Source organism: Ochotona princeps, chromosome X (assembly GCF_030435755.1).
Source record: "Ochotona princeps isolate mOchPri1 chromosome X, mOchPri1.hap1, whole genome shotgun sequence".
In the NCBI taxonomy this organism is placed as follows: Eukaryota; Metazoa; Chordata; class Mammalia; order Lagomorpha; family Ochotonidae; genus Ochotona; species Ochotona princeps.
The window spans coordinates 32,341,198-32,365,927 of record NC_080865.1 but is presented as its reverse complement, the minus strand read 5'-3'; the positions used below and the strand labels follow the sequence as shown (position 1 = coordinate 32,365,927).

General features: G+C 49.9%; 1 protein-coding gene across 6 annotated transcripts in view; it reads left to right on the top strand.

The window, feature by feature from the left end:
* The window catches only part of DLG3 (discs large MAGUK scaffold protein 3), a 63,628-nt gene extending 49,124 nt beyond the window's left edge, over nt 1-14,504 (top strand). For all 6 annotated transcript variants that reach the window (XM_058658209.1, XM_058658205.1, XM_004595227.2 and 3 more), the window contains 10 exons: nt 2,074-2,250; nt 2,483-2,558; nt 3,380-3,479; nt 7,386-7,427; nt 8,577-8,627; nt 9,139-9,240; nt 9,740-9,912; nt 10,671-10,780; nt 11,118-11,209; nt 12,242-14,504. In XM_058658209.1, the coding sequence (XP_058514192.1) occupies nt 2,074-2,250; nt 2,483-2,558; nt 3,380-3,479; nt 7,386-7,427; nt 8,577-8,627; nt 9,139-9,240; nt 9,740-9,912; nt 10,671-10,780; nt 11,118-11,209; nt 12,242-12,348 (1,030 nt within the window). In that variant the 3' untranslated portion in view covers nt 12,349-14,504. The remainder of the gene's footprint in view (nt 1-2,073; nt 2,251-2,482; nt 2,559-3,379; nt 3,480-7,385; nt 7,428-8,576; nt 8,628-9,138; nt 9,241-9,739; nt 9,913-10,670; nt 10,781-11,117; nt 11,210-12,241) is intronic.
* Nucleotides 14,505-24,730: the final 10,226 nt, after the last annotated feature.

The following is a 24,730-nucleotide window of genomic DNA, read 5'->3' as shown; positions in this document are numbered from 1 at the left end:
GCAAGCGTAGTTGTGTACTAGTCCCCACCTCTCTCTTTACTGCATTTGAGGAAAATAAAGGACATGTTGGAGTCTGGGTAATATTGCTTGTCAAATCACCTGCTACTAATTTTTAAGGACTCAGTTTCAAAAACTTTAGAAGGTACACAAGCATTTTACTCTCAGTAGGTTTGCTGCAGTGTCTCTTTCATTTCAGCTTGCCCTTGGGGACATGATATGTTTGACTCATGGCTTCCAGCTGAGCCACAAGAGCACCAGATTGTAGGTAGAAATTGAAGGATTAGAACAGAGGTCTAGGCAGTCCTTCATGTTGGGTGCACAAAGTATTTATGCTTGAGCATTCTGATGGCTTGTTAAAAATACATATTGGGGCCAGGATTATGCCACAGCATGTTAAGTCAGTTAAGCTGCCACCTGCAACACTAACATTCCATGTGAGCATCTGTTCAAGCTCCACTTTCCATTCCACCTCCCTGCCAATGTGCCTGGAAAAGTGATGGAAGATGACCCAAGCTCTAGGCCTTCTGCGATATCAGGATGGTATTACAGGCTCCTGGCTTCAGTTTGGACCAGCTCTGGCTATTGTGGTCATTTGGGGAGTGAACCAGCGAGCCAAAAAAAATTTGTTTTCCTTTCTGTCTATCTCCTTCTCTCAAACTCCGCCTTTCAAGCAAACAGATCTTTAAAACACATCTGTTCTCAGCACACACATGAAGAAAACAGAGCCTAGACTGCTGCTGGAAAAATACAACTTTCAGGTTCGGCACGATAGCCTGGTGGCTAAAGTCCTAAGCTTGCCTGCTCCAGGATCCCATATGGGCACCAGTTCTAATCCCGGTGGTCCCACTTCCCATCCAGCTCCCTGCTTGTGGCCTGGGAAAGCAGTTGAGGACAGCCCTAAGCCTTGGGACCCTGTACCACATGGGAGACCCAGAGGAAGCTCCTGGCTCCTGGCTTTGGATCGGCTCAGTTCCAGCCATTGTGGCCACTTGGGGAGTGAATCATTGGACGGAAGATCTTCCTCTCTGTGTATCTTACTTTCCAATAAGAACATTTTTTTTTTAAAAAAGGAAAGATAAAATGCAACTTTATCCCAGAGATCACCCGTTTGTGGTGATACCCTAGGAAGGGAGGCTTCACTGGCTGAGAACGAGGGGACTTGTGTCCAAGCTGGATGCTCCCTGAGGAGGGTGTTTAGACTGTCACATGCCAGTACAGCTTCTCTAGAGCTGGGACTAGCAGCAGCACCTGAGAGATGCAGGCCCTGAAGGATGCTTTCAGTCACCTCCAATTCCCCACGGCCCCTGCCCCCATCCTGCCACTGCATGTGAGCTCAGATGAATGTTCCTAGGGTTCTTTCCAACTTCATTTCCTATGACATAAGCTGCTGCCCACTCTGTCTCCTCCATTTCCACAAGTCTGAATGACGCCCCCACCAACCTTCTCCCACTTTGCTCTCTGTCTCTTCACTTGGGTTTATCACATGTCACAGTATGTTTCATTAGGGGACTCGGGTTCTGTCCTAGATTAGTTAGCTGTATGACCGAGGTCAAATACTTCCTCCCTACCTGGCTTCTGTTTCCCTGTATGGAAAGCAAAGTGACTGAGCTAGGAGACTTCTAGGATCCCTTTCAATTTTGTCCTTGTGTGGCCCAGCATCAGCTCTTTCTTTCCTCTTGGCCACCTTGGCCACATTACTTTGTGTCTGTGGTATTTTCCATTCATTGTTTGTGATCGTATCTCATTATGTGTGTGTGTGTATTTTTTTAATGTATCTTCAACTACCTTTTGAAGATACGTTTATATATATCTTGTCCATTGGTCGAGCTAGTTCTCTAGGATGTGGATGAAGGAAAGGGCCATTGAATGTGCCTTACTTTGAATTCCACCTTGTACCACGAAGCCATGACTAATTCATGGAAATTTTTCTTGTGCCCCTTGTTAGGCAAATGGGCTTTTTCTTTGAAAAGGTGGAGGGGTGGCAGTGCTTACCTGTGTGGGACTGAACAGAGGATGCAGTGTCCCAGAGATCTGGTCGCTGCAAGGCTGCCATGTCTGTGCTGTGTGTTTCAGGGCCCTGTTTGATTATGACCGGACTCGGGACAGCTGCCTGCCCAGCCAGGGACTCAGTTTCTCTTATGGTGACATCCTGCATGTCATCAATGCCTCTGATGATGAGTGGTGGCAGGCAAGGTTGGTGACCCCCCATGGAGAAAGTGAGCAGATCGGCGTGATTCCCAGTAAGAAGAGGTGAGTTGTCCCGGTCATCAGCAAGGCCTGGCTCACCCTCTGCTGATGTTGCCTGCTCGTTCCCTATGAAGTCCAAGTTAACTGGAAAGCTGCTCACATGCCTTCTTTCTGCTTTTTGGGAGATAGTTGGTCCTTAGAACATGATTTTCACTCAGTGAGCCAGGGAGTGGCTGCTACACCTGCTGAGACTGTGTCCCAGGAATGACGACCTTCTTTTCTGACTCCCAAACAGGGTGGAAAAGAAAGAGCGAGCTCGATTGAAAACTGTGAAATTTCATGCCAGGACAGGGATGATCGAATCCAACAGGGTAAGTGGGGGACCCCTGGGGATGGCAGCCAGGACCTGAAAGAGGATCCAAGGCTTGGAGTGTGATCTGCTTTATCAGAGCAATGGGGAGCACCAAAGAATATGCCTTTTCCTCAGGGCTGGCTGTGTCCTCGCAGGATGTTGACTCTGTTCCAAAGGCAGAGAGGGAGCATTTTAAGAGCCCAACTTGCCTGTGTTCCACCCACCCCCCTGGCTTATTAGTTCTTGAAGGTGTATTAGAATTGGACTGTCTGAAAGGCTTACTGACTTGGGGATGATAAAATCATATGTGGGTATCTGCCTGTCTACAGACTGTTGGAGCCGTGGGGACCCTAATCGGAACCTGGCCTCGTCATGCAACCTTGGAGGGCCACCCCCAGAGCTGCCACCTTCCATCAGACCCCAGGAGACAGGAGAGCCTTTTTCCGTTCATCCCTTTTCTTCTATGAGCATTGCAGGCCAAAGGACTTCCGGAACAGTAGAGGGAAGAGAGACATGGAATAGATGACTCTGTATGTCAGTAGCGCCTTAGGGTGTGTGTCCAGGAGCCTACAGTGACTTTTGGTTTTTAGGAAGTGCCAGTGAGTGCTGTGAATGTGGATTAGGTTAGAAACCTCTAACATCCCCACAACATTTTCCTGTAAATGTATTTTTTCCTCCTACATCAACTTTCATTTAATCTCATAGATTCCATTTGTGAGATGGTCTTTGATTTAGCTCACCATTGTCCCCATTTTTATTTTTCTTGCATGCTTTAAAATCCATTGTTCTGTTTTTTTTTTTTCCCTTGTCCTTCCCCTCCATCTTCATGTTCTTTCACAGTCGGTCAAAACGAAACGTAAAAAGAGTTTCCGCCTCTCTCGAAAGTTTCCATTTTACAAGAGCAAAGAAAACATGGCCCAGGAAAGCAGCATACAGGAACGTAAGTAGCAGCAGAGTCCACAAAGCAGACCGTCTGCAGCCCTGTCCTCTCATCCTCAGTTGCCCCTACCCCTTTGAGAAGTCTGGCTAAGGGCGTATGTGGCACGTGCCTGCTTATTTGCAGAGTTAGGGCAGAAATTGGTCTGCACGGGGAGATGTTGGGTCATATTTGTCAAGCTCCTTCCTTGCTTGCAGTGAATGCTGGAGGCTCTGAGGTGGGATTTGTCCCTGGGACAGCCTCCAGGAAGCCCCTGGCACTGGCGCTGGAAGTGCCAGACGGCGCTCTGTTGTGGTAAGGAGTGGTTTGCAGCCAGAGTGCCAGGGCTAGGAAAAAAAATGAGTTTTCAAGAACACAAGGTCTAGGAAGCTCCTTCAATGTTGCTCTCCTGGCTTCTTGCTCTTGTGTTTCTTTTCCTTGAACTTCATTCATCTATGTCAAGAGAAGAGCCTGTGCTTCCCCCAGATTCCCGGCACTGGGGCCACTCCTAGAATGCCACAGCATGTGCATAAGCACGTGAGGTACTCGCTGTTATCCCAGAGTGCCACTAAGCCAGTTTTCACAAGAAAATCCTCAGTGTTGTTCAGACAAAGACACATGGAAACACACAGCACTTACTTGGGAGAAGAGCTTCTCCATAATGCTGGACTACATTAAGAACTAATTTGATCTCAACACATCTTATTCTACCATATACCACAGAAATGAACCATTCTGACCCTAACCTTAAGCACCAGGGCACCTTTGAAAAATATCTCCTCATGTATCTCATTGTAAATTGTATGTCTCTCATTTATCAGCAACTCCTCTGTCTTAAATGGAGGGATCTTGCGGCCCTGAGCTGTTGGCAGGTGACTGATGAGTTCAAAGAGGGGACGGCCGTTTGGGAGACCCGCCTAATTCTCTATCATGCTGTGTGTGGGTCATTGCTGTGTGCTGAGTACTTGAGAGCCACCAAGTGCTCTTGTCAGGATACAGGTCGTGGCCCATCCTCCCACAGTCACTCACTGAGAAGCAATAGCTGAAGTGATTTCTGCTCGTGAGCAAGGAGGAGACGGTTTCAGCCAGATCTGAGGGGAGACCACCATGGTTCAACAGATGCATCACAGAGCCTGGCCTTGGAGTGCCTGGGATGGGGCAGACTCCAAAGCACCTGGTACCCATTCTCCAGGAGCTGAGCTCACACCCCAGACCACGGGAAATCTTCCTCAAGGGTTGCTTCCACAGGAGCCAGGATAGGGCAGAAACTCTTCAAGGTGATGGTAGCTCTGTGTGACTAGTTGGCACACACAGCCCTTTCTCTTTCCAGCACCCATAGAGGTAAATCACCTTTTCCAGGGACAAAGCTGGGGTCTGGGTTCCACAACTTCCAGACTGGTCAAAGCACATGCTCCAAGCCTTGGAATGTCACCTGTCCTGTGCTGTGGGCCTATGGGCCATAGGAGGCCTCAGAGAGCTGCCTACTCCATGGCTCTCTGGCCATAAAAACAAGCAGCCCGAAGACCAGATACTTTGTCTGACTCGGGGGTTCTTTCTGTAGCACAGTTCTTAACCTCACTGCAAGTTACAGGTCTTCATAGTGTTTCATACTTCTGTCACTAATGTTCACCTGCCTCTGTATTCTTCCTTCCCCTTGTCTTTTCTTTCTTTCTCCTTCTCCCCAATTCCTTCCCCTCCCCTCACCTGCTGACCCTTCCTTCCTCCCCTCCTCTTCTCACTCCCCCTTCTCTCCTCCCCTCCCCCTCTTCTCCCTTACCCTCTCCTCCCCTCCTTCCTTTATCCTTCCTTCCCCTCTCCCACTTTCCACTATCCTCCCTTCCCTTCCCCTCCTTTCCCCTCCCCACCCTTCCTTGCCTCATCCTCCCTTCCCCTCTCCTTTCCTCCCCTTCCTTCCCTTCTCCCGTTCTCGGTCTTTGCTGTCTGTGAAATCAGGACTTCCCTGGGTTAAGTGACGATTATTATGGAGCAAAGAACCTGAGTAAGTCAAACTTACACACCCTTAACTATATTTGTGGCATGAATGGAGATAGAGGGGGTGGGATATAAGGGACATGGGTGAGGGTGAGGGTAAGGGAGGGCAGCATTTGTGGAGAACTCTGTCCGCACAGCAAGAGGAAGTGCATGTGGCTCCGAATGTCACACATTTGCTCTGGATCCCTGGTGCCCTAATAAACCCCTATCGTTCGTGTTTTGCTTTTGCACCTCTAAGTGTAGGGCATGAGCTTGGGGTCCCACCTTAGAAGTGAGGTGGTCCATGTGTTTCTCCAAGAAGTTAATCTGCAGGAAAGGGGAGCCTGCTGGCTAGATTATTTTTCCCATTGACACCACACTGAAGGATTATGCTTGGGGGACTGGGATGGTGGCATTGCAGGGTAAGGCACCGGTAGCATCCTATATTGGAGTGCTGGTTCTAGTCCCAGTTGCTACAGTTATGATTCAACTTCCTACTAACATGTCTGGGAAGGTGGCAGATGATGGGCCCAAGTTCTTAGGCCCCTGTCATCCATATGGGAGACCCAAATGGAGTTTCTAACTCCTAGCTTCAGCCTAGCCCAGTTCTGGCTCTTGTGGCCATTTGAGGAGTGAACCAGCAGATAGAAGATCTCTCTGTTTGTCTGTCTCTCCCCCTCTCTCTGTCACTGTGCCTATCAAGTAAATAACGAACATAAATCTTAAAAAAAAAATTGGGATTAGGAATTTCAGCTCTTACGGTCTAAATAAGGGCAAGGGTACTACGAACCCCTTAACTCTGCCTGTATCTGTGGCGTCCCAATAGATGCAGGGTCTCTGCAGGTAGTCAAGGGGGCACCTCAGCACCAATTCAGGACCATTTATGTCTAGTACTTTGCCTCTGGGAAACAACCTCTCTATTTGGGAAAGTCACAGTAGAATGAAAAAAGGAACCAGTTGTGAGGGGCAGTGCAAAGACACATGGGGCCCATCAGCATATACTCTCCTTCAACAAACGAGGCCAGGGGCAGAGGAGCTGCCACTAGGGCTGTTCTGAAACTTGTCATGTGTGGGAACTCAGCCAGTTAGTCTTTCCTGGGGTAGGGCCACAGCATCTCACGGTCTGGAACAGTGTGGTCTTGGCTGAAACGAGCAGCGACTCACTCCATGGCTTGGTGTGTCCATGTCTCATCCTCATTTACCTGTCATCCTGGACGGGGGTGGCCTGGGAGAGAGGCTCTTTGGCATGTCCTGTGAATGTGGTTCCTCTGCTTGAGATGTTTCCACTGCTGCTCAGAGGTGGCAGATCCTAGTGGTTCAAGACAGTAGGGCCATCTTGTCCTGGAGGTGTTCTTGTTGGTTTGTTGTGTCTATTTTGTCCTGTCTGACGGTGGATGGGAGCCCATCACCTCCTTCTCAGGAGTGTTGGCAGGGGGACTGTGTACAGGTTGCACCCCATGGGCAGGGTGGTTTTCCCTGTGCCTCCTCAGCTCATCCAGTGCTTAGCCTTTTGGTACATGTTTCTGGACTTCAGGGACTCTGTCTGCAGAGCAAATCCATGAGCAGCCTGGTTCCTGGGCCTCTCTTTGCTGCTATTGTTGCCTTTTCTTTCCTGTCTTTATTCCCAGAAGATGCATTTTGAGATCAGATTTGGAAGACATCCCAATAAAGTTTGTAGGGATAGGATGAAAAGGATGCTGCTATAAGAAGGAAGACTTATAGTAAATAGGAAGGGGCTCAACAGATAGAGAGGAGAGCTCTGGGGACAAACAGGACATGGGCAGGGCCTCAGGCCTGGAGCTATGCCCCCTAGCTGGTAGCCTGGATGTGGCAGGCTTCCTGCAGCCTGACTCAGTTGGTAGTTCAGTTGTCTCAGTCCCAGACCATTTGAGTTGTGTGTTGCATGTGACCTCTCAGTAGTGTGTTCTGAATTGGAGTCTCTTTCTTGTTGGCTTGCAGAGGGAGTGACATCCAACACCAGTGACAGCGAAAGCAGTTCCAGTAAGTGTGTGTCATTCCCCCACCCACCCACCCACCCACCCACCCACCATGTCGTGTAGCTCTGCCATGTGTCCCAGCCATGCTCATCCCAGTGTGGCACCACCGCCATCGCTGCCGAGGCTGGTGCTTCTTTTAGCCGTGCACACTTTGAGAGACTGGAAATGCTGTGGCTGGCTCATTCTCCTGCTTGGATGGGGGTTGCCCCGTGGACTGAAGGAGAGGCTGAGTCCTATAGTTCTGGCCAGGAACTGACTTGAAGACATCCCCAGGGTCCCATGAAGGATGAAGTGGCTGATGCCAAGCCCCTTCCACAGGCTCTGTGGGCTATAGAGGAAGCTGAATCTGCAGGCTTGTTTAGAGACCAGAAGAGAAATACCTCCACTGGCAGAGGTGTAGTCCTGAACCACCTTTCCAGGCTGTTCAGGACCCCCTTTCCTTTGGACAGGAGTTAAATGATCAGCCACTTGGGGAGTTCTAGGGGACCAGCACCAAGTAGCTACGCAGCTGGTTAGGAAACTCACATGGTTGCCAGTCTGGTCTAACTAGAGCTGTACCAAGAGGAGTGACCTCAGCCTTGCTCTCAAAGGGCACCAGGGACCTTATCCCAGCCAAACACCATTTCTGGACATGTCTTCCAGTGGGTTAACCCAGCCAGACACCATTTCTGGACGTCTTCCAGTGGGTAGCAAGATGAGTAGACCTTTAGGAAGGCCAAGTTAGTCTGCAGCCTTGGGGGACTGCCTGAGTACCTGACTCTTGCTGTGGGGTTGGGGGAGGCTCAGCAGGTATGTCTCCAATTAATTCAAGTGTCCGTGTGACTCTAATTTGAGCAAGGGGCCCACTAAACGTAGCAACTATTAAAAACAGTTCCTGAGGCACTAGGGTGGGTTTTGGTGGCAGCTTCATGGCTTCTGGGTCTTGCTCTTGGCTCAGCAATGTGTTGTTGAAGGAGAGGACCGCTGACTCCTCGCCCAGGCCCTGAGGAATTCCTGTGCTTTTTTGACCCTGGGAAGCTAAAAGGAGCCCAGGATAGGTGTCAGCAAGTGGCACTCAATAAGGCTGGTTGGTAGCAGGAGAGAGGAGGCGGCAAGCCTTGTACACAAAGAAGCTGGTCCTAAAGTGCTGTTGTATCTCCCTCTTCTGTTGCAGAAGGACAAGAGGATGCCATTTTGTCATACGAGCCAGTGACACGACAAGAAAGTAAGCCCCCTTTGAGATTCTTGCCTTCATGCTGATCTTATGATTGTGGGGTTCAGTGCACCCTGGGTCCCTGAGTTCCTCCTCCTACTATCACAGAGAAGCGAGAGGGCATCTCATGTGCACCTATCAGTATGCCTTTGCCAGGTGCCTCCCAGAGGAAGGAAAAATTGATGGAGGAAGGCAGGGGCATTATAGCTACTTGTTGAAGAGAGGTTCCAGTCCCCACCATTGGGGGCCACTCTCAGAAACCTTCCTCGGCTACTGGTGTCAGTGCAGAGATTTCTCCTGAAACTGTTGGAAGAAGATGTGTTTCTGGTATCGGGCTTGCTTTGGGCTTAGCTATTCTCCGATTAAAGGCTGCTTTGATGTCTTGGTTAGAAGCCAGAGGATGGCAATTATGCTTTACCCAGTCAGACTGGTGGCTCCAGAGCATCCGTGTTCTAGCCAGACTCACAGGTAGGCATGGCTGCCCTCCAGATCTGCTCACTGTCTCGATGCTCTCCCTTCCCAGTTCACTACGCAAGGCCTGTGATCATCCTGGGCTCAATGAAGGACCGAGTCAATGATGATCTGATCTCCGAGTTCCCGCACAAATTTGGATCCTGCGTACCACGTAAGAGCCTGGCTCAGGCCCCAAAGAGTGCAGCTTAGTGCCCCAGGCATTGCTTCTTTCATGTTTTATGGAAAGAATTTGGGATCAGATTCTAGGCTTATTGGAGAACGGGATACATATGACACCCTGGAAGAAAGTAGAGAGCAAAAGATTCCCCCAAAGCTGGTGGTGCTGGGAAAGACATGAGTCTTGGCTGCTGGGTACAGAAGGGAAATCTAGAGTGGGAGGCTTGTGAAAGATGGAACAAATGGGGAACCCTAGGTAAGGAGGTGTTGATATGATTCAACAAATGGCTTGACAGATTCACTGACTCCCGACCAAGTTTAGCATCTTCTACCAGGTCTTGGCTTAGGGAACCCTACTTTCTCAGTACACTTTAAGTGGAAACAGATAGCCCCCTGTGTGTGCAAACTGGAGGTAAAAAGGGAAGTAGACAACACAAGGTCCTTCCCAACTTTTTCCTCCACCCCCACCATGGCATTTCGTTTCTTCCTTTCAGACACTACCCGTCCTCGTCGTGACAATGAAGTAGATGGACAAGACTACCACTTTGTGGTGTCCCGAGAACAAATGGAGAAGGATATTCAGGATAACAAGTTCATTGAGGCAGGCCAATTTAATGATAATCTCTATGGGACCAGCATCCAGTCCGTGCGAGCAGTCGCAGAGAGGGTAAGCAGAGAGGAGATGGTGCTGTTAAGCATGTACCTCAAAGGGAAGATAGAAATGCTCAGGCCGCGACTAGCATCATGATTCAATGAGTTGAAGCCTCAGTTTGCAAGGAACAAGCCAGTGACCAGAGTGTCAGTTCAAGTCCCAACAGCTTGTCTTTTGATCTAGCTCCATGCTAATGTGCTTGGAAGCAATAGGTGATGACCTAACTACTTGGGTCCCTGCCACCCACATGGGAAACCCAGATGGAATTCCTGGTTCCTGGCTGTGGTGGGCATTTGGGGAGTGAACCAGTAAATGAAAATAATCTATTTCATTCACTCTGCTTTTTGAATGAATAGATGACTAAATCTTAATACACACACACACACACACACACACGCAATACAACCAAGAAACAAATAAATGTTGAGGCTGATGTTCCAGTTGGATCCACTTCCTTCCTCCTGGGCTATGCTACGTATGTTGTGGTAGTGCTGACTGAAGCTGTGGTTGCTTTCCATATGTCCAGTTCCTTGATGAAAGTGTCTGTCTTTATGAGACTCACTCCAGAGCATCCCCTCCCAGGGAACAGGGACCAGAGGCAGGCATGGCCTTTCCCATGTAGTAGGTGTGAAAAGTGGGACCTTTGACCCAGGAATAGGGTCTTTCAAGCCACTCTGGGTGGCGCTGGGTATTCTAGGTGGTGGCTGAAGTGCTGCTGGCCTGGGATTGGGTGAAGAGGCAGTGGGCGGGCTGATTCAGGTCTGCTTTTGCAGGGCAAGCACTGCATCTTAGATGTCTCCGGCAACGCTATCAAGAGACTGCAGCAAGCACAGCTCTACCCCATTGCCATTTTCATCAAACCCAAGTCCATTGAAGCGCTTATGTAAGTGTTTGCTGAATCTCAGATGTGTCCAGCTAGGATAGGACCCTGGAAGGAAAATACAGAATAAAGTGACTTGGGGGAGGGGTAGAACCCAGCTGAAGCAGAAGCTCCAAGGAGACTGTGCTCCAGGCCTGTCACTTGGTACTCCTGCCTTTTGGAATACCTGTCCCTGTGTTCCCGGTTGGGCTTTTGAAGCAAGAAAGGTTGAAGAAGAGAGTTAGCCATGGGCCTCCCTGAGAGGGTCGCTTAGCAACTTTTCAGGAAACTGGAGGCAATCGTTTGTGTTAAACACAGCATAGGCTGTAGTTTGGAACTGTTTTTCTTCTGTGTCTGGCAGGGAAATGAACCGACGGCAGACATATGAGCAAGCAAATAAGATCTATGACAAAGCCATGAAGCTGGAGCAGGAGTTTGGAGAATACTTTACAGGTAAGAAGCTGTGTTGCCCAGCTGGGGAGGAGACCACGGGACCAGCCAGACACCTGCTTCTGTAAGTGTGTCTCAGAGGTGTAGACAGACTGCAGAAACTTTGCATAGGGTTTCTGGATGCTTCTGAGCTCAAACCCATCCAACACACTCAAGTTGCTTTTCTTGCAGCCAAAGCCGTTTAGCTGGTAGAGAGTATGAGCCACTCAACTGTAATAGTTGTAGGCTCCCTGTATTGCTTTGTTTCCCTTCCTCGAGGCATTTGTCCACCCCAGCACTTCACCTTGTAGGTTTTAGGTGCTGAGTAAATGTTACTGATGATGGTGACTTCTTGTGTTGTTCAAGTTGTTTGTCAGTGTGTGTGTGTGTGTGATAGGTAGATAGATAGATAGAGATACCCTGCTTTAGAAGGTCAGTTCCTGAAAGATTGGGAAGGTTCCTAGGTCATACGTTCCTCACCTTCAGAAGTGTAGTGATACACGTGTCGCTGCATGGCGAAGCTCTTGGAGAATTCTGGTTGGGTGGTTACTATGTTCTTGGGAGAAAGAATCCATGGATGGACTCGGACTCCTCGGGTCTCTGGCGCTTTCTTTGGCATCCATGTCTGTGTATGCTGGTCTGACCTCTGACCTGGAGCAGCTGCCACAGCCCCAGGAGCATTTCCTCTTGCCAGAAATTGTGACGTTCTGCTCTGTACTGGCTAAGCAGAATTTTCCAAAGCTTTGAGTTACCAGCTTCAGAATTGCCAGCTGCTGACCATGGAGCAGGGTGAGCTGCAGGGTGTGTGTTGCTTGGGCGTTCAGTCAACATCATGTGAATGAAAACACACTTTTCCATGCTTCCTAGTCTTTCATCCGAGTCAGTGGACTTCCAGACCCTTGCAGATGCTCAGAGACACCTTAGCCACTTTCCCCAAGGGCCCCAACTTTTCGTGCCTGGGGGTGATTATAGGATCCTTGGAAGAGGCAGAATTGCTGGGGGGATTGGACGTGTGCTGTGGTCACCATAATAATTGTGTTTTCCTCTCCCCTTTAGCCATCGTACAGGGTGACTCACTGGAAGAGATTTATAACAAAATCAAACAGATCATTGAGGACCAGTCTGGGCACTACATTTGGGTCCCATCCCCTGAAAAACTCTGAAGAATTCCCTCCAACCATTCTCTCGTGAACAGAAGAAATCCAAACCCTCTCCCCTCCTCCCTCTCCCCTCATGTCCCCGTGGGGGGAACGTGACTACCGTTCTCGTCTCCTTTTTTAGATATGTCAAGAAAATTGAGTTTTCTAGTCCTGTTCTTTTCCTTTTCTTTTTTTTTTTTTTTCTAATTTTTGTTTTGTTTTGGCTTATTTCGGGGGGGGGGTGATGCCATCTCACTCATCACGTGACTGTGCCCCTTTCCTGCATGAACCCTTCCCAAGCGCTAGCACAGGTGCACACCCATCACAGCCATTGTTTTCATACAAACCAAGCAGAAGCGAGGAGAAGAGGGGAGGACTGATGGCCAGACAAACTCCAGACGGCTGCCCGGCCTGTGAAGTGAGCTGCATGCCCCGCGTGCCAAGGCGTCCTGGGCATTTCCACCCGTCTGCACTGCTATCTCGCAGCTCCGAACGGTGCAACATAATGGCAACAGAAAGTATCTTATTTATATACAGATATATATATGTAATTTATATAAAATATATAGAAATTATTATATATATATATTATACACTCTCATATAATATATATATATATATATATCTCCACACACATTGAGACTAGAAAAATCTATGGAGACTTCATCAGTGGTACTATGCTATTAGAGAAATGCTTTAATTTTCATATTCCAATCAGATGGTATCTTAGGTCCCAGCTGGTTAGGAAGCAATGGAAAGCAGTCGTGAAGTGCTTTATGAAGGGCACCCACATATTGTCATTCTCCTGAGAGCAGAGGTCTTTTTAGGTGGGGGAGGGGTTAGCCCAGGGGCAGGAGGGCTCTTCTGCCCACAGGGAGTGTTCCCTGCCCATGAGGTACAGTCAGTCCTGTGTGTGCCAAGAGAATGGCTAACAATGCTCCATAGGAAATGGCCTATTGTTTTATGCCACCTGATGTGTCTGCATGAGAGTTTTCCTTTTTGTTCATTTTTAAGCTGCTGTTAAACCAAAACCATGTTGTGCTACTGTGTCAGCCTTTTCATTATTGCAATTTTTGCTTTTTCTCTTTCAGTGAATGCGTAGAAATCTGGTTTGCCAGTGTTCTGAAGGCTTAGGAAGTTGTGAAGGAGTCAGGGCCTGATGATAGAGTAGGTGACGCGGGCTGGGCCAGCCAGCCAACGGGCAAAGCAGGAACTGGTGAGGGGTGGGAGTTGGAGCCCAGGCTCTGCTTTGCCAAGCTGGCCCTTTGCTTACTGGCCAAGAACAGGCTAGACCTGGCTGAGGTTGCCTCCCGGGGCTGCTGACATGATGGGGAAGCAACTTGCCTCCCAGTTCCAGGCTGGGACTATGGCACAGCCCTAGGCTTGGCCAGCCAATGAGTGAGTTTGTTTTGTTTTGTTTTTGTTTTGTTTTGTTTGCAGCTGCTCCGTATGCGCTACCCCAGCCCTTCACCAGCAGCCCATTGCTTATTGTTCCCTGAAGAAGCTAGTAGACTTTAATGCTGTACATTTGAGCTGTTGAGCTAAGATTTGCTTCCTGGTGACCTGTGAAACCTTGTTGCTTGTTCCCAGAGTCTGATGGCAGTGACTGTAGGCAAGGGAGTTCTCTGCCTCCCACTGCAAAGGCGGAGAGCAGGTGTGGCTCAGGCCCTGTCCCACCCCCACTGTGCTCCTTTGAAGCCAACGTGCCTGCCTCACCTCCATGCCGGAGGTATGCCGCCGGGGAGAACACTGAGCTGTTCAGCCCTGGGGTTGAGCCCGCTGGGTTAGGACCGGTGTGAACGGAACAACGTCGAGGATGCTTTTAAATACTGTCAGCCAACTCCGGGAAGGGTGTTCACAGCTGTGCCACCAGCATCATAGGCTAATTGTAAAGTGGGGCCCTGGAAGGGTAAAGAAAGGGCAGCAGCTTTCCCTGGGCAGCACACTGGAGCTAAGGCAAGGAGGGCCACAGCGAGGGCCAGGTCTGACTCCGGTGAAGGGGTGGTGAGCAGGGTGCAGTGGTCCTCTGGTGTTAACTGCGTGATAGAGTCTGCATGGTGCTCAGCCTCCCCTCCCAGGGAAGAAGAGCCAAGTGGGCAAAGTCAGCATGACACTAGTTGGTTTACCAGTGTTCCTTCCAAGGAGACATATATTTTTTAATAAATGATAGTTGCAATGAACTGTGTGGCTCAGAGACCTTCTTGGAGGAGTTGAGAAGGGAGGGTGGGGACCAAGCGGTGGGAAGAATGTGAGGGCCCTGATGTTCTCCCTCCTTAGCGATGAGTCAGCTGCCCACAGGGGACCATGCTTGATGAGTAGAGCCGCCCCGGGCTTGTGACAGGTCCTGTGCAAAACAGCCCTGGATGTCGCCTCCAACAGCGGCCGGGTGGGTGGCCACATACTTGGTGGCATGATGCTGCCATTTTCCCAAAAGGTATCCAAGGTGGGAGCTGCCAGGGAGTTTGTTTCGAGGGAGAGCAGGGCCCAGCTTAGTAAGAGTTGAGTGAGGAAACTGCTAATCTGCCAGTCATCAGTTTCCAAGAATGAGGGTGCGCTGGGCTCCCTGGACAGAGCAGGGTGGAGAGTGCCCACAGAGGCCCCTGAAGGGAGAAGAGCGCTTAGAGCAGGTGTTGCAGCCATGGCTGACGCCATTGCCAACTTGCCATGAAGTCTGAACAGGGGCAGCCGTAGTTAAGCCCAAGAGTGAAAACCAATGATTACCCTGGCTTGCCTTCTTTCCCACATCCTCTCCTTTGCTAGAAGGCAGCCCAAGGAAAGGGAATGCCCAGAGAGCCGCATTGGGGAGCAAGGGTAAGGAAATCCAGCTCCCGGAGGCACGGGATGCAAGCTGTAGCCTATTAATCCCACTGTGTTGCCACTTTGTCTTCACAGCTCCTGTCCTTCCTAGACAATAAAGCCCCTGCCTGAGACCATGAGCAGCTTGGAGACGCCAAGAGGGGGCTATGCCCACTGGCTGCGCTGTGCTGTGGCCGCACGAGGAGCAAGTCCAGGGACTCCTCCTGGGGCTGGCTGTGAATAGCACAGCTGATTCTGCCCCATCTCTCAGAGGCAGAACTGTGGGACCAAACCTGATCATCTTCCCAGAATGAGTCCCGGGGCTAAAGAAAATATTCGGACGCAGAATGACCAACTTGAGCTTAAGTCGAAAGTGCTTGTACAAGTTAGTTAGCTAATGAAAGAAAAGGCCTTGGCTCAGAGCGTGGGAGCTGAGGGGTTCAAGGATGAAGCTGATATGGATACAGACAAACTAAGAGGAGCCTAGAGAGGAGATATCCTGAAAAGGGCAAGGCATGGCCACGCAAGAGGCTAGGATAGGGAAGGGAGCCTGGGCTCTGGTGGGAAGGTGTGCAATAAAGGCCCATGGAGCCCTTTCCACAGGGACATCACCTGCCTGCTGCCAAGTGCTGCAGGCCCAGCTGGCAGGCACTTGCTGTGATGAGACAGGAGTGAGGTCGGAGAGCCACGAGGCTTCTCAAGGCCAAGCAACACTAAAGTCAGCAGCAAGCCCGGGTGCTGGGCATTCCACCTTGGGATTGCCAAGGCTTGTCTTTCATCTCTGTTCCCATCTGGGATCTATTTCATGGCCTTAATTCCACTGATGATTTCATCCATTCAGCCGCTTCCTTGGCACCTTGGGGATTTTTTAAATTATTGCAAATCATTCTGAAGTCAAAATTCCAAGTTCCTCCAAAGCCTCTCTTCTTCCACCATCACTTCCAAGAAACAGCAGAACCAGTCTCCACACACACCTCGGTTCCTCCCCAACGACCAGGGTGTTGATACCTTGGACTTTGCCAGGAAATACAGCAGCATCTTTGACACTGAAACCCCAACTACATTTTGTCTACACCACAGTTCACATCATGCACAAGGGAAAACTGCCGAGCTCTTCTGCCCATGCCGAAGAGCAGGCTGACCTGCTTGTCCTAGAGTCAGCTCTACCGAAAGTTGCAGCCAAGAGCTCCCCCCTCCTAAGGGGTGGTGCTACTCTGTGTCCCCTCCATGTCAGTTTCCCAAAGCCACTTCTTTTTTTCTGCCCTTAAAAGCTCTCACTGCACTCTCCCTCCTCCCACATCATGCTTCCACATCTGGAAGATTCCTCTGCATAGGCCCAGACTGGATGTGAGGGTTGCTCTGTTCATGCTGCCTTCTTGAGCCGCCATCTCTTCCACCTCTCACCCATAGGTGGGATTGACTGAGTCCTCTTGGATCTGGGAAGGTTTCTGTCACCCCGTAACCACTCACATGGATCTCCCACTGACTCTGTATCTGGTACCGCACATTTAATGGGCTGACAGGGCGCATGATCTGTTTTCCAGGTGAGGTAAAACAAGGCACAGGGCTCTGGAAGCGCAGCATCTGCCTTGAGCTTTGCCATGTTCAGAACCCTTTCCTGCCCTCACCTCCCTGCATCTGGCTGCCCCTCCTGCACGCCTGTGAACAGACTCTCTTGCTCCTGTCCCTTTTCCCCAGCATTTAAGCACAGTGGTCAGACAATGGCTGCGCTCGCCTCGGGCTCAGCCGTGGAGGAAGTGATGTGACATGATCCCAGCCTGCGGTGGATGTAAAGAAAGCGGCGGGCTTCTTTGTGGAGCGCTGGCTTCCTTTCAAGAGGCCTGGGACTTCCTCTGCATCCGGCTCCCCAAATGTGGTTCCTGCCGTTATCGTCTGTGACTACTTGCACTCCTTTGGCACCTTTCCCTTTTTCATTCTGTATACTCTCACCCTAAGCAAACCTCCTGTCCAATCATCCCCTCGTAACTGACCAGCAGGTGTTCATTCAACACAAGCTAATGGGACATGGGAAAGCTCTCGTAGGCCAACCATTATCTCGCAGGCAGGAAATCCGAAGATTCCTATTGGACCCCGTTTCTCTCCGGTCCTGTCCTTGCCCAGGTTCTCGCAGCCTGCAGCTCTGACCCCTCACCACCGCTGTGCTGGTCAGCCAGGCTCAAACCCTGATTTCTTCTGTGACCTTCACATCTGGCCTCCTACTTGTTGATTACTTCCACACTCTTTTCAGCACAGTAGTCCTTTGTTGTGGTTTAGCACCGTCCCTAGGCATGTTAAAATCTATTGCTTGGTATGAGTGCTTACTGTAGGCTTTGTGCTTGGTGTTGGAGAAGCAATGACATAAACAGATGCAGTCCTGTTCTCAAGAGGCCTGTAACCTCTAAGGGGACAGAGAAGAAAGGCAGGAGTCAAGGCAGAATTACATAGTGAGGCAGGAAGCCTGCAGAAGGTGGTGATAGAGGCTTGTTCCACAAGGGCACCCGCCAGAGGAGATGCCATTCCGAGGGAGACCTGTGAGGCCAGTGGGAGTAGCCTGCAGGGGCAGGGCGTGGTCATGGCAGGAGCGGAGGAGTCTTTAGTGCCCTTGATGTTGCTGGCCCTCATTTTTCCAGCATTATCTCCTGTTATTTTCGTACAGACCCAGCCTAGACTCTTTACTTTTTTTTTAACCTGTGAACAAGACATTAGTGTGGAATATTTCCAGTCTCCATGTCTCTTATAATTTTAAAAATTATTTGAGAGAGTTCCATCCATTGATTTCACTCCTCGAATGCCTGCAGTGGCTTTGGCTGGGCTAGAAGCTGCGATAACAGGAACTAACTCCAGGTGTCCCATGGTCTGGGGCAGGGATTCTGCTCTTGAACCATCGCTACTGCCTCCTGGAGCCTGCATGAACAGCCAGCTGGAGTTAGGAGCCAAAACTGGGAATCAAATCCAGGATGTAGGCAGCCTACCAGGCTCAAAGCACCTGTTCCCCACTCGTTATTGAGTAAAGCCCTCAAAGCCCAGCTAAAATGGTGGCTTCCATGAAAGTGTGCAGAAGAGCTTCTGTTTCATTCAACTTGTACTAGACCAGCAGCTGACACTGAGCTTCCTTGGCCCTGCCTCACACTGTAGCGTTTTATCTGTAATATACTCCTCCAGTGAGAAAAAAAAGCTTCTAGAAGGCTGGGGGCACACCTGGTCTCTCTGACCATCCTCAGATAAGTTCATCATGTGCCTCAGACATGACAGGTGCTTGAGAAATGGTTGTGGAGCTTCCCCTTTCTGGGCCTCACTCTCACTCTGAAGCAGAAGGCCCCTCTTAGCTTGAAAACTTACACAGATGATGCAAAATAGGAGACCTCCTAAAGGGCATGTATTACGCTGACTCCCTCACAAAAAGATGGTTCATGTCTTTTGTGAATTTGCAGTTAAAAAAGAACACAGTGATGTGGATGACATTCACAGACTTAAATACAGCTGCCAAGGAGCACGGCGTGCGGGCACCTTTGCTTGATGTGCGACCCAGCATCACACACAGGCAGGCTCAGTGCCGGCTAGGAGGGGGAGGCCTGGCCGAGCTCCAGGGGAAACTGCCTTTTCCTAGTTGGGCAGAGGCGTTGCATTCCAGGACAGCTTGAATAAAATAGCACACTTGATGACAGAATCACTGATTTGAGTTGGACCGGAAAAAAAAAAAAAAAGCAGTGCTGGGGAAACACAGGAAGTGGAGGTGCTATTAGTTGACCTCAAAGGAGAGCTGAGGTGCCCCACATTAGTCACGGTGGCTCCTCAGGCCTCACCCCACTGCAGAGGGCTCTGGAGATGAGCTGGGGGGCGGGGTGACATGGAGGCTGGGCTCACAAGGCAGGACCCAAAGCTGGAGCTATGGAAGCTGCCCAGGCCCTTCAGGGCGTAGGATGCCAGATTCTTGTACTTCAGCGATTCTGGGTTTTGAGTCCATTAGATCACATGGATGCTTACCTTTTCTGGAGAAAGTACATAGGCTTGGGAACTGCCTGTGTAGTCTGGTTTTTGTCCGAGAGGTGGAGATGCCGCTATGCAGGAAGAGGGGCAAAATGCGAACAAGCAGACAACACAATGGGGAGGCAGAGGCACGATGAACCTGCTCTTCAGTAGAGGCCATCCAAAGAGGGACCAGGATGTTGGGCCATTCCAGAGAGAAAATATTCACAGATGCTAAAGGTGGCAGAGGGACCTTCCAAATTGGAGTCCATTATCTGAGGGAACTTCGGAGAAAATGGAAGGAAAAGACAAGTTCAATTAGTGCAAAGAACTCCGAGATGCCAAAGCATTTTCTTCCTGCTATGCAGTGTCTGTAAACTGTCTGAAGCCCTGCCCTCACTATTGAAGGGGAAGGCCACAACAAACCGGCAGCCCTGCCCTCATGCCTGGAACTGCCTTTCTCCAAGGCGGTGTGTACAGCCCTAGGCACTGAGGGCATTTGCTGTGTGCTGTCATCCTGCAGTAACAAGAGTGGAATCCTGCTAGCAAACAGCTGCAAGCAAACGCTGATGGGAGAAATGCTTTGCAAATGGGATGACCAGGTGTTAAGACCCCAAATCTGTAAGGAAACTCCCCCCCCCCCAAAAAGGCAAATAACCCAATTAGTCTAAACAGACACTTCTCAAAGAAAGACAAATTGACCAAAAGGTACACGAGAAAATCCTGAGCATTGCAGATCTAGAGACCTGGCAACCAGCTCCACTGGGAGACGTTAGCTCGCTCCAGTTAGACTGTTGTTGAAGTGGTCAGTAAGGCAAGTGTTGGTGAGGTCGGGAAAAAACCTTTGTACGTTGCTGGTGGGAATGCAATATGTCACAACCACCATGGAAAAGAGCATGCAGGTTCCTCCAAAATCTCAATATATATCACCTGTAGTATCCAGCAGTCGCACGCAGGGAAATTACATTAGTGTGCCAAAGTGTCACCTGCACTGCCATGCTGATTGAAGCATTATTGACAGTAGCCAGAGAATGCAGACAAACTATGTGTCCGTCCACTGATGACTGCAGAAAGAAACTGCGGTACATGTACACCATGGGATACTCCTCAGCCCTAAGAAAACTAAACTTTGCCAATCCCAACAACGTGGAAGGAACCGAAGGTAATTCTGTCAAATAGGCTGGGCACAGAAAGACAAGTCTTGTAGGATCACATTCATAGGTGGCATGTTGAAAACTGCTCACTTAGAGGCAAGGCGGGAGGGGAAAGGTTAGTTAACAGACACTAAGTTACGACTAGATGGGAGTAGGAAATTCCAGGGCATGGGGTGCCCGTTGTGGTGCGGTAGGTTAAGCTGCCTCTTAGGACACACACATCCCATATTGGAGTGTCTGGGATCAAGTGCCAGCTCTGCTTTCAATCCAGCTCCCTGCTAATGTCCCTGGGAGGCAACAGATCATGGCCCAGATGCCTGGGTCCCTGGCACCCACACAGGAGACCCAGATGGAGCTTCTGCCTGCTGCCTTCATGCTGGCCCAGCCTTGGCCTTTGCGAACATGTGGCGAGTGTGTCAGAGGATGGTAAATATCTCTTTCTCTCTGTTGCTCCGTGTGTGCGTGCGTGTATGTGTGTGTGTGTGTATTCTGCCTTTCAAATACATAAATAAACAACTATAAAATCTTTACAGGAGTTCTGGGGTTCTATTGCACACTAGGTGACTATAGCTAATGTACTGTATATTTCTCTATTTTTCAAAATAACTAGATTAGAATTTTGATGTTTTCACCATAAATGTCAAATGTTGGAGGAGATATATTTAGCCTGATTGGATATTGCACAGTGTATACATGTATCGAAATATCAAGTGGTACACCATAAATATGTACAATTTTTATGTGTCTGTTAAAATTTGCTTTAATAAAAAAATTTTAAGAGCACCCACTATGTTCCAGGTGTCACTCTGTGCGTGTTTACTCATTTTTAAAAAGATTTATTTATTTTTATTGGAAAGGCAGATACACAGAGGAGGAGAGACAGAGAGGAAGATCTTCTGTCTGATGGTTCACTCCCCAAGTGAGCGCAACAGCCAGTGCTGTGCCGATCCGAAGCCAGGAGCCTGGAGCTCTTCTGCGTCTCCCACGCGGGTGCAGGGTTCCAAGGCTTTGGGCCGTCCTCCACTGCTTTCCCAGGCCACAAGCAGGGAGCTGGATGGGAAGTGGAGCTGCTGGGATTAGAACCGTCGCCCATATGGGATCCTGGTGTGTGCAAGGCGAGGATTTAAACCACTACGCTATTGCGCTGGGCCCTACTCATTTTTTTTTTTATAACAACCCTAGGATGATGATGATGGACATGTTGGAAGTGAGGCCTAGGAGGTTAAAAAAAAAAAAACTTCCTTGAGGTCAAATGGCAGGTAAAGCAGTGGCAGAGCATGGATTTGAACCTAGACCTTTGGGCCACAGGGCATCTGGGTGCCAGCACAGTGCTAGGCTAGGTCTTGAAGAGCAGTCGCCATTGGGTTACCACTTCCACCTAAGTGTTTCCTAGGCAGTAGTTTTTGCTCTCACCACTGCACTAACACCCGGTTCTCAGGAGTGACTTCCAAGCCCCCCTGCCTGCGCACCCGTCAGCTTCCCTTCCACCTTGGACGCTGCTCAAGGTCTTTCCCTCTTGAATCGTCCCAAGGGCTGACGCGGCAGCCATTTCGGTCCTCCTGCATCCCTCCTTCCTTCCTCCTTTTACCTCTTGCAACTTCCTTTCTTTAAAGATTTATTCATTTTAGGCCTGGCATGATGGCCTAGCAGCTAAAGTCCTCACCTTGAACAAGCCAGGATCCCATATGGGCACCGGTTCCAATCCCAGCAGCCCTGCTTCCCATCCAGCTCCCTGCTTGTGGCCTGGGAAAGGATGGCCCAAAGCCTTGGGACCCTGCACCTGCGTGGGAGACCCAGAAGAGGCTTCTGGCTCCTGGGTTTGGATCAGTTCAGCTCTGGCCGTTGTGGCCACTTAGGGAGTGTCTCAATGGATGGAAGACCTTCCTGTCTCTCCTCCTCTATAAATCTGACTTTCCAATAAAAATAAACCATAAACAAAAGAGATTTATTTATTTTTATTGGAAAAGCAGATTTACATAGAGAAGGAGATACAGAGAGAAAGATCTTCCATTTGCTGGTTCATTCCCCAAATGCCCACAATGGCTGGAACTGAGCCAATCTGAAACCAGGAGCCAGCAGCCAGGAACCTCTTCCGGGTCTCCCACACGGGTGCAGTGTCCCAAGGCTTTGGGCCGTCCTCGACTGCTTTCCCAGGGCACAAGCAGGGAGCTGGTTGGGAAGCGGAGCAGCCAGGACAGGAACTGGCACCATATGGGATGCTGGTGTTTGCCACTGCACACTGCTTTCCCCCTCCTCCCTCCTCATCCTGCGGCAGCTTCATTTACCCCTTCCGCTGGAGATATTTGTTAAAAGTGTCCTTTGCCCTCTTCTTCCTTCGCATGCAATTTAACAGGAAATTTCTGGGCTTCCACAATCCCCGAGCCTTCCCGCCACTCTGACCTAAACCTTTGGTGGCTTCTGGGATTCGGTGCTGCACACGTCAGCCTGCATGGCTTTCACCACATTGCTCCAGTTCTGGTCTTTGTTCCTCTCCCGGCATCCAGCAGACCGCTAATTCTACGGCAGGGGTCCCATGGGGTGAGTCAAAAAACAGACATGGTCTCTGCCCTGAGCAAGGGCACTGTCTGGGTGGGTATCAGGTATTAGACAAGTAACTCCGTAAGTCAATGTACATTTATCAATTGCTAAGGGCTATTCGGGACAAGCACGGGGCTTCCCACAGGGGTGACCAGCAAAGTCGAATGGCCTCCACATTAGTCTCCCTTGCTCTCCACACTCCCTTCTCCAAGACAACTACCCTCCCTTGCCTGAGTTCATATTCCTAAGGGCTGTTCCGGACCTTGCCACACCCAGCCCGACTTCCTCCCAAGGTTTACATAACAAGGTTCAAGCTGCATGGCCAATCTTGTTCCAACCTACCTTTAGAAAAGAGAGAAAAAGAAAGGGAGGGAGGAAGGAAACAAGGAACGAAGGAGAAAAAGAAAAACATTGAGGCCAGCCTTGTTGTATAAGAGGTTTGTAATGGGGCGCTGTCATTGATGGCACACTCCGCTTGTCAGGTTAATTGACAGCGGACAGGGCACAGAAATGTAATTTCCACACCTTGCGCTTCCTACCTCCTCTCACAACACTGAAGTTCATTGAAGGCGCCCAAAGCGCACCCTGCCCCTCCTGCCTTCTGCACCATTCACAACAACTGACAGCGCAGAAATTGCTCTGGAGGTTCCATGCACCCTCCTGCCTCCTGCTGTGCTTCGTTAGATTAGTTAACTTTGGAAAACTTTGGGCTCTGGTAACTCCCTGCCTGCATGGCTCTCAATCTGATTGGAGGATGAGAGCTTAAAACCCCTGACTTACTTTCGCTGCTCGGTGCAGTGGCTCCTGGAGTGTAGCGGGAGTTGCTGTCACCAAGCTTGGGAAATAAAGTCTCTTCCTCCTAACATCCTACACTTGGGTCCAGTGTGATCTCTCCTGCACTCCGCAACAAGGTTAAGTTGCTGCTAGCAGTACTGGCAACTTATGTGGGTGCTGGTTCAAATCCCAGCTGCTCTAATTCTGATTCAGCTCTCTGCAAATGCTCCTGGGAAGGCAGTGGAGGATGGCCGAAGTGCTTGGGCCACTGAACCCATGTGGGAGACCCGGATGAAGAAGCTCCTGGCTCCTGGCTTCAGCCTGGTCCAGCCCTGGCTATTGCAGCCATTTGGGAGGGGAACCAGCAGATGGAAGAGTTCTCTCTGTCTCCTGTCTCTGTAACTCTGCCTTTCAAATAAATCTTTTAAAAAGTTCTTGTTTTGGTAGGCAATGGTTGAGGCAGAGAGAAGGAGGTTCTTTCCGCAGATGGCCCTAAGTACAACTGGGTCTCCCATGTGGGTGGCCGGGCTCCAAGCACACGGGTCCTCTTCCACTGCTGCCCCAGGTACATTAGCAAGAGGCTGCACTGGAAGTGGAACAACCAAAACTTGGGCATAGGATGCTGGCAACACAGGCAGTGGCTTCTCCCACGGCAGCACAATTCTGCCCTCCCAACTCACTTTTTTTAGCTCTTCGCCACTACTCCCCTTCATGCTGCGACTGCACGGAAACATCTTCTGTCCCTCCCCCAGAAGACCACCTGCCTTTGCCTCGCTGTTTCTTTTGCCTGGAATACCGTTGCTTCATTCATGGTGTCAAATCTAACACTTCGTGAAAGCCCACTTGAGTATTTCCCACAAGGCGTTTCCAAACCTCCTATTGCAGAGTCTTGGTATCCTGCTTACTGGTTCCTGGCACTCTCTTATCACTAACATTATAATCACTCCAGTGCGATCAATGTAAGCCTAACCTCCTCCCCTATTAGACTGTAGACTCATTGAGGGCAACGTCTGGGCCCACAAGCCTCCCTTAGCTGAATGGACGTATGAAGAAGTGAACAAAATTGACTGTAGCTCATGGCTTCTGGATTGAAGATGTGGCTTGAGCCTTAAGTGCACAGCCATGTCTTTTTTTTTTTTTACAATTTTAAAGGTAAAATGTATGTATTGCAACTTATT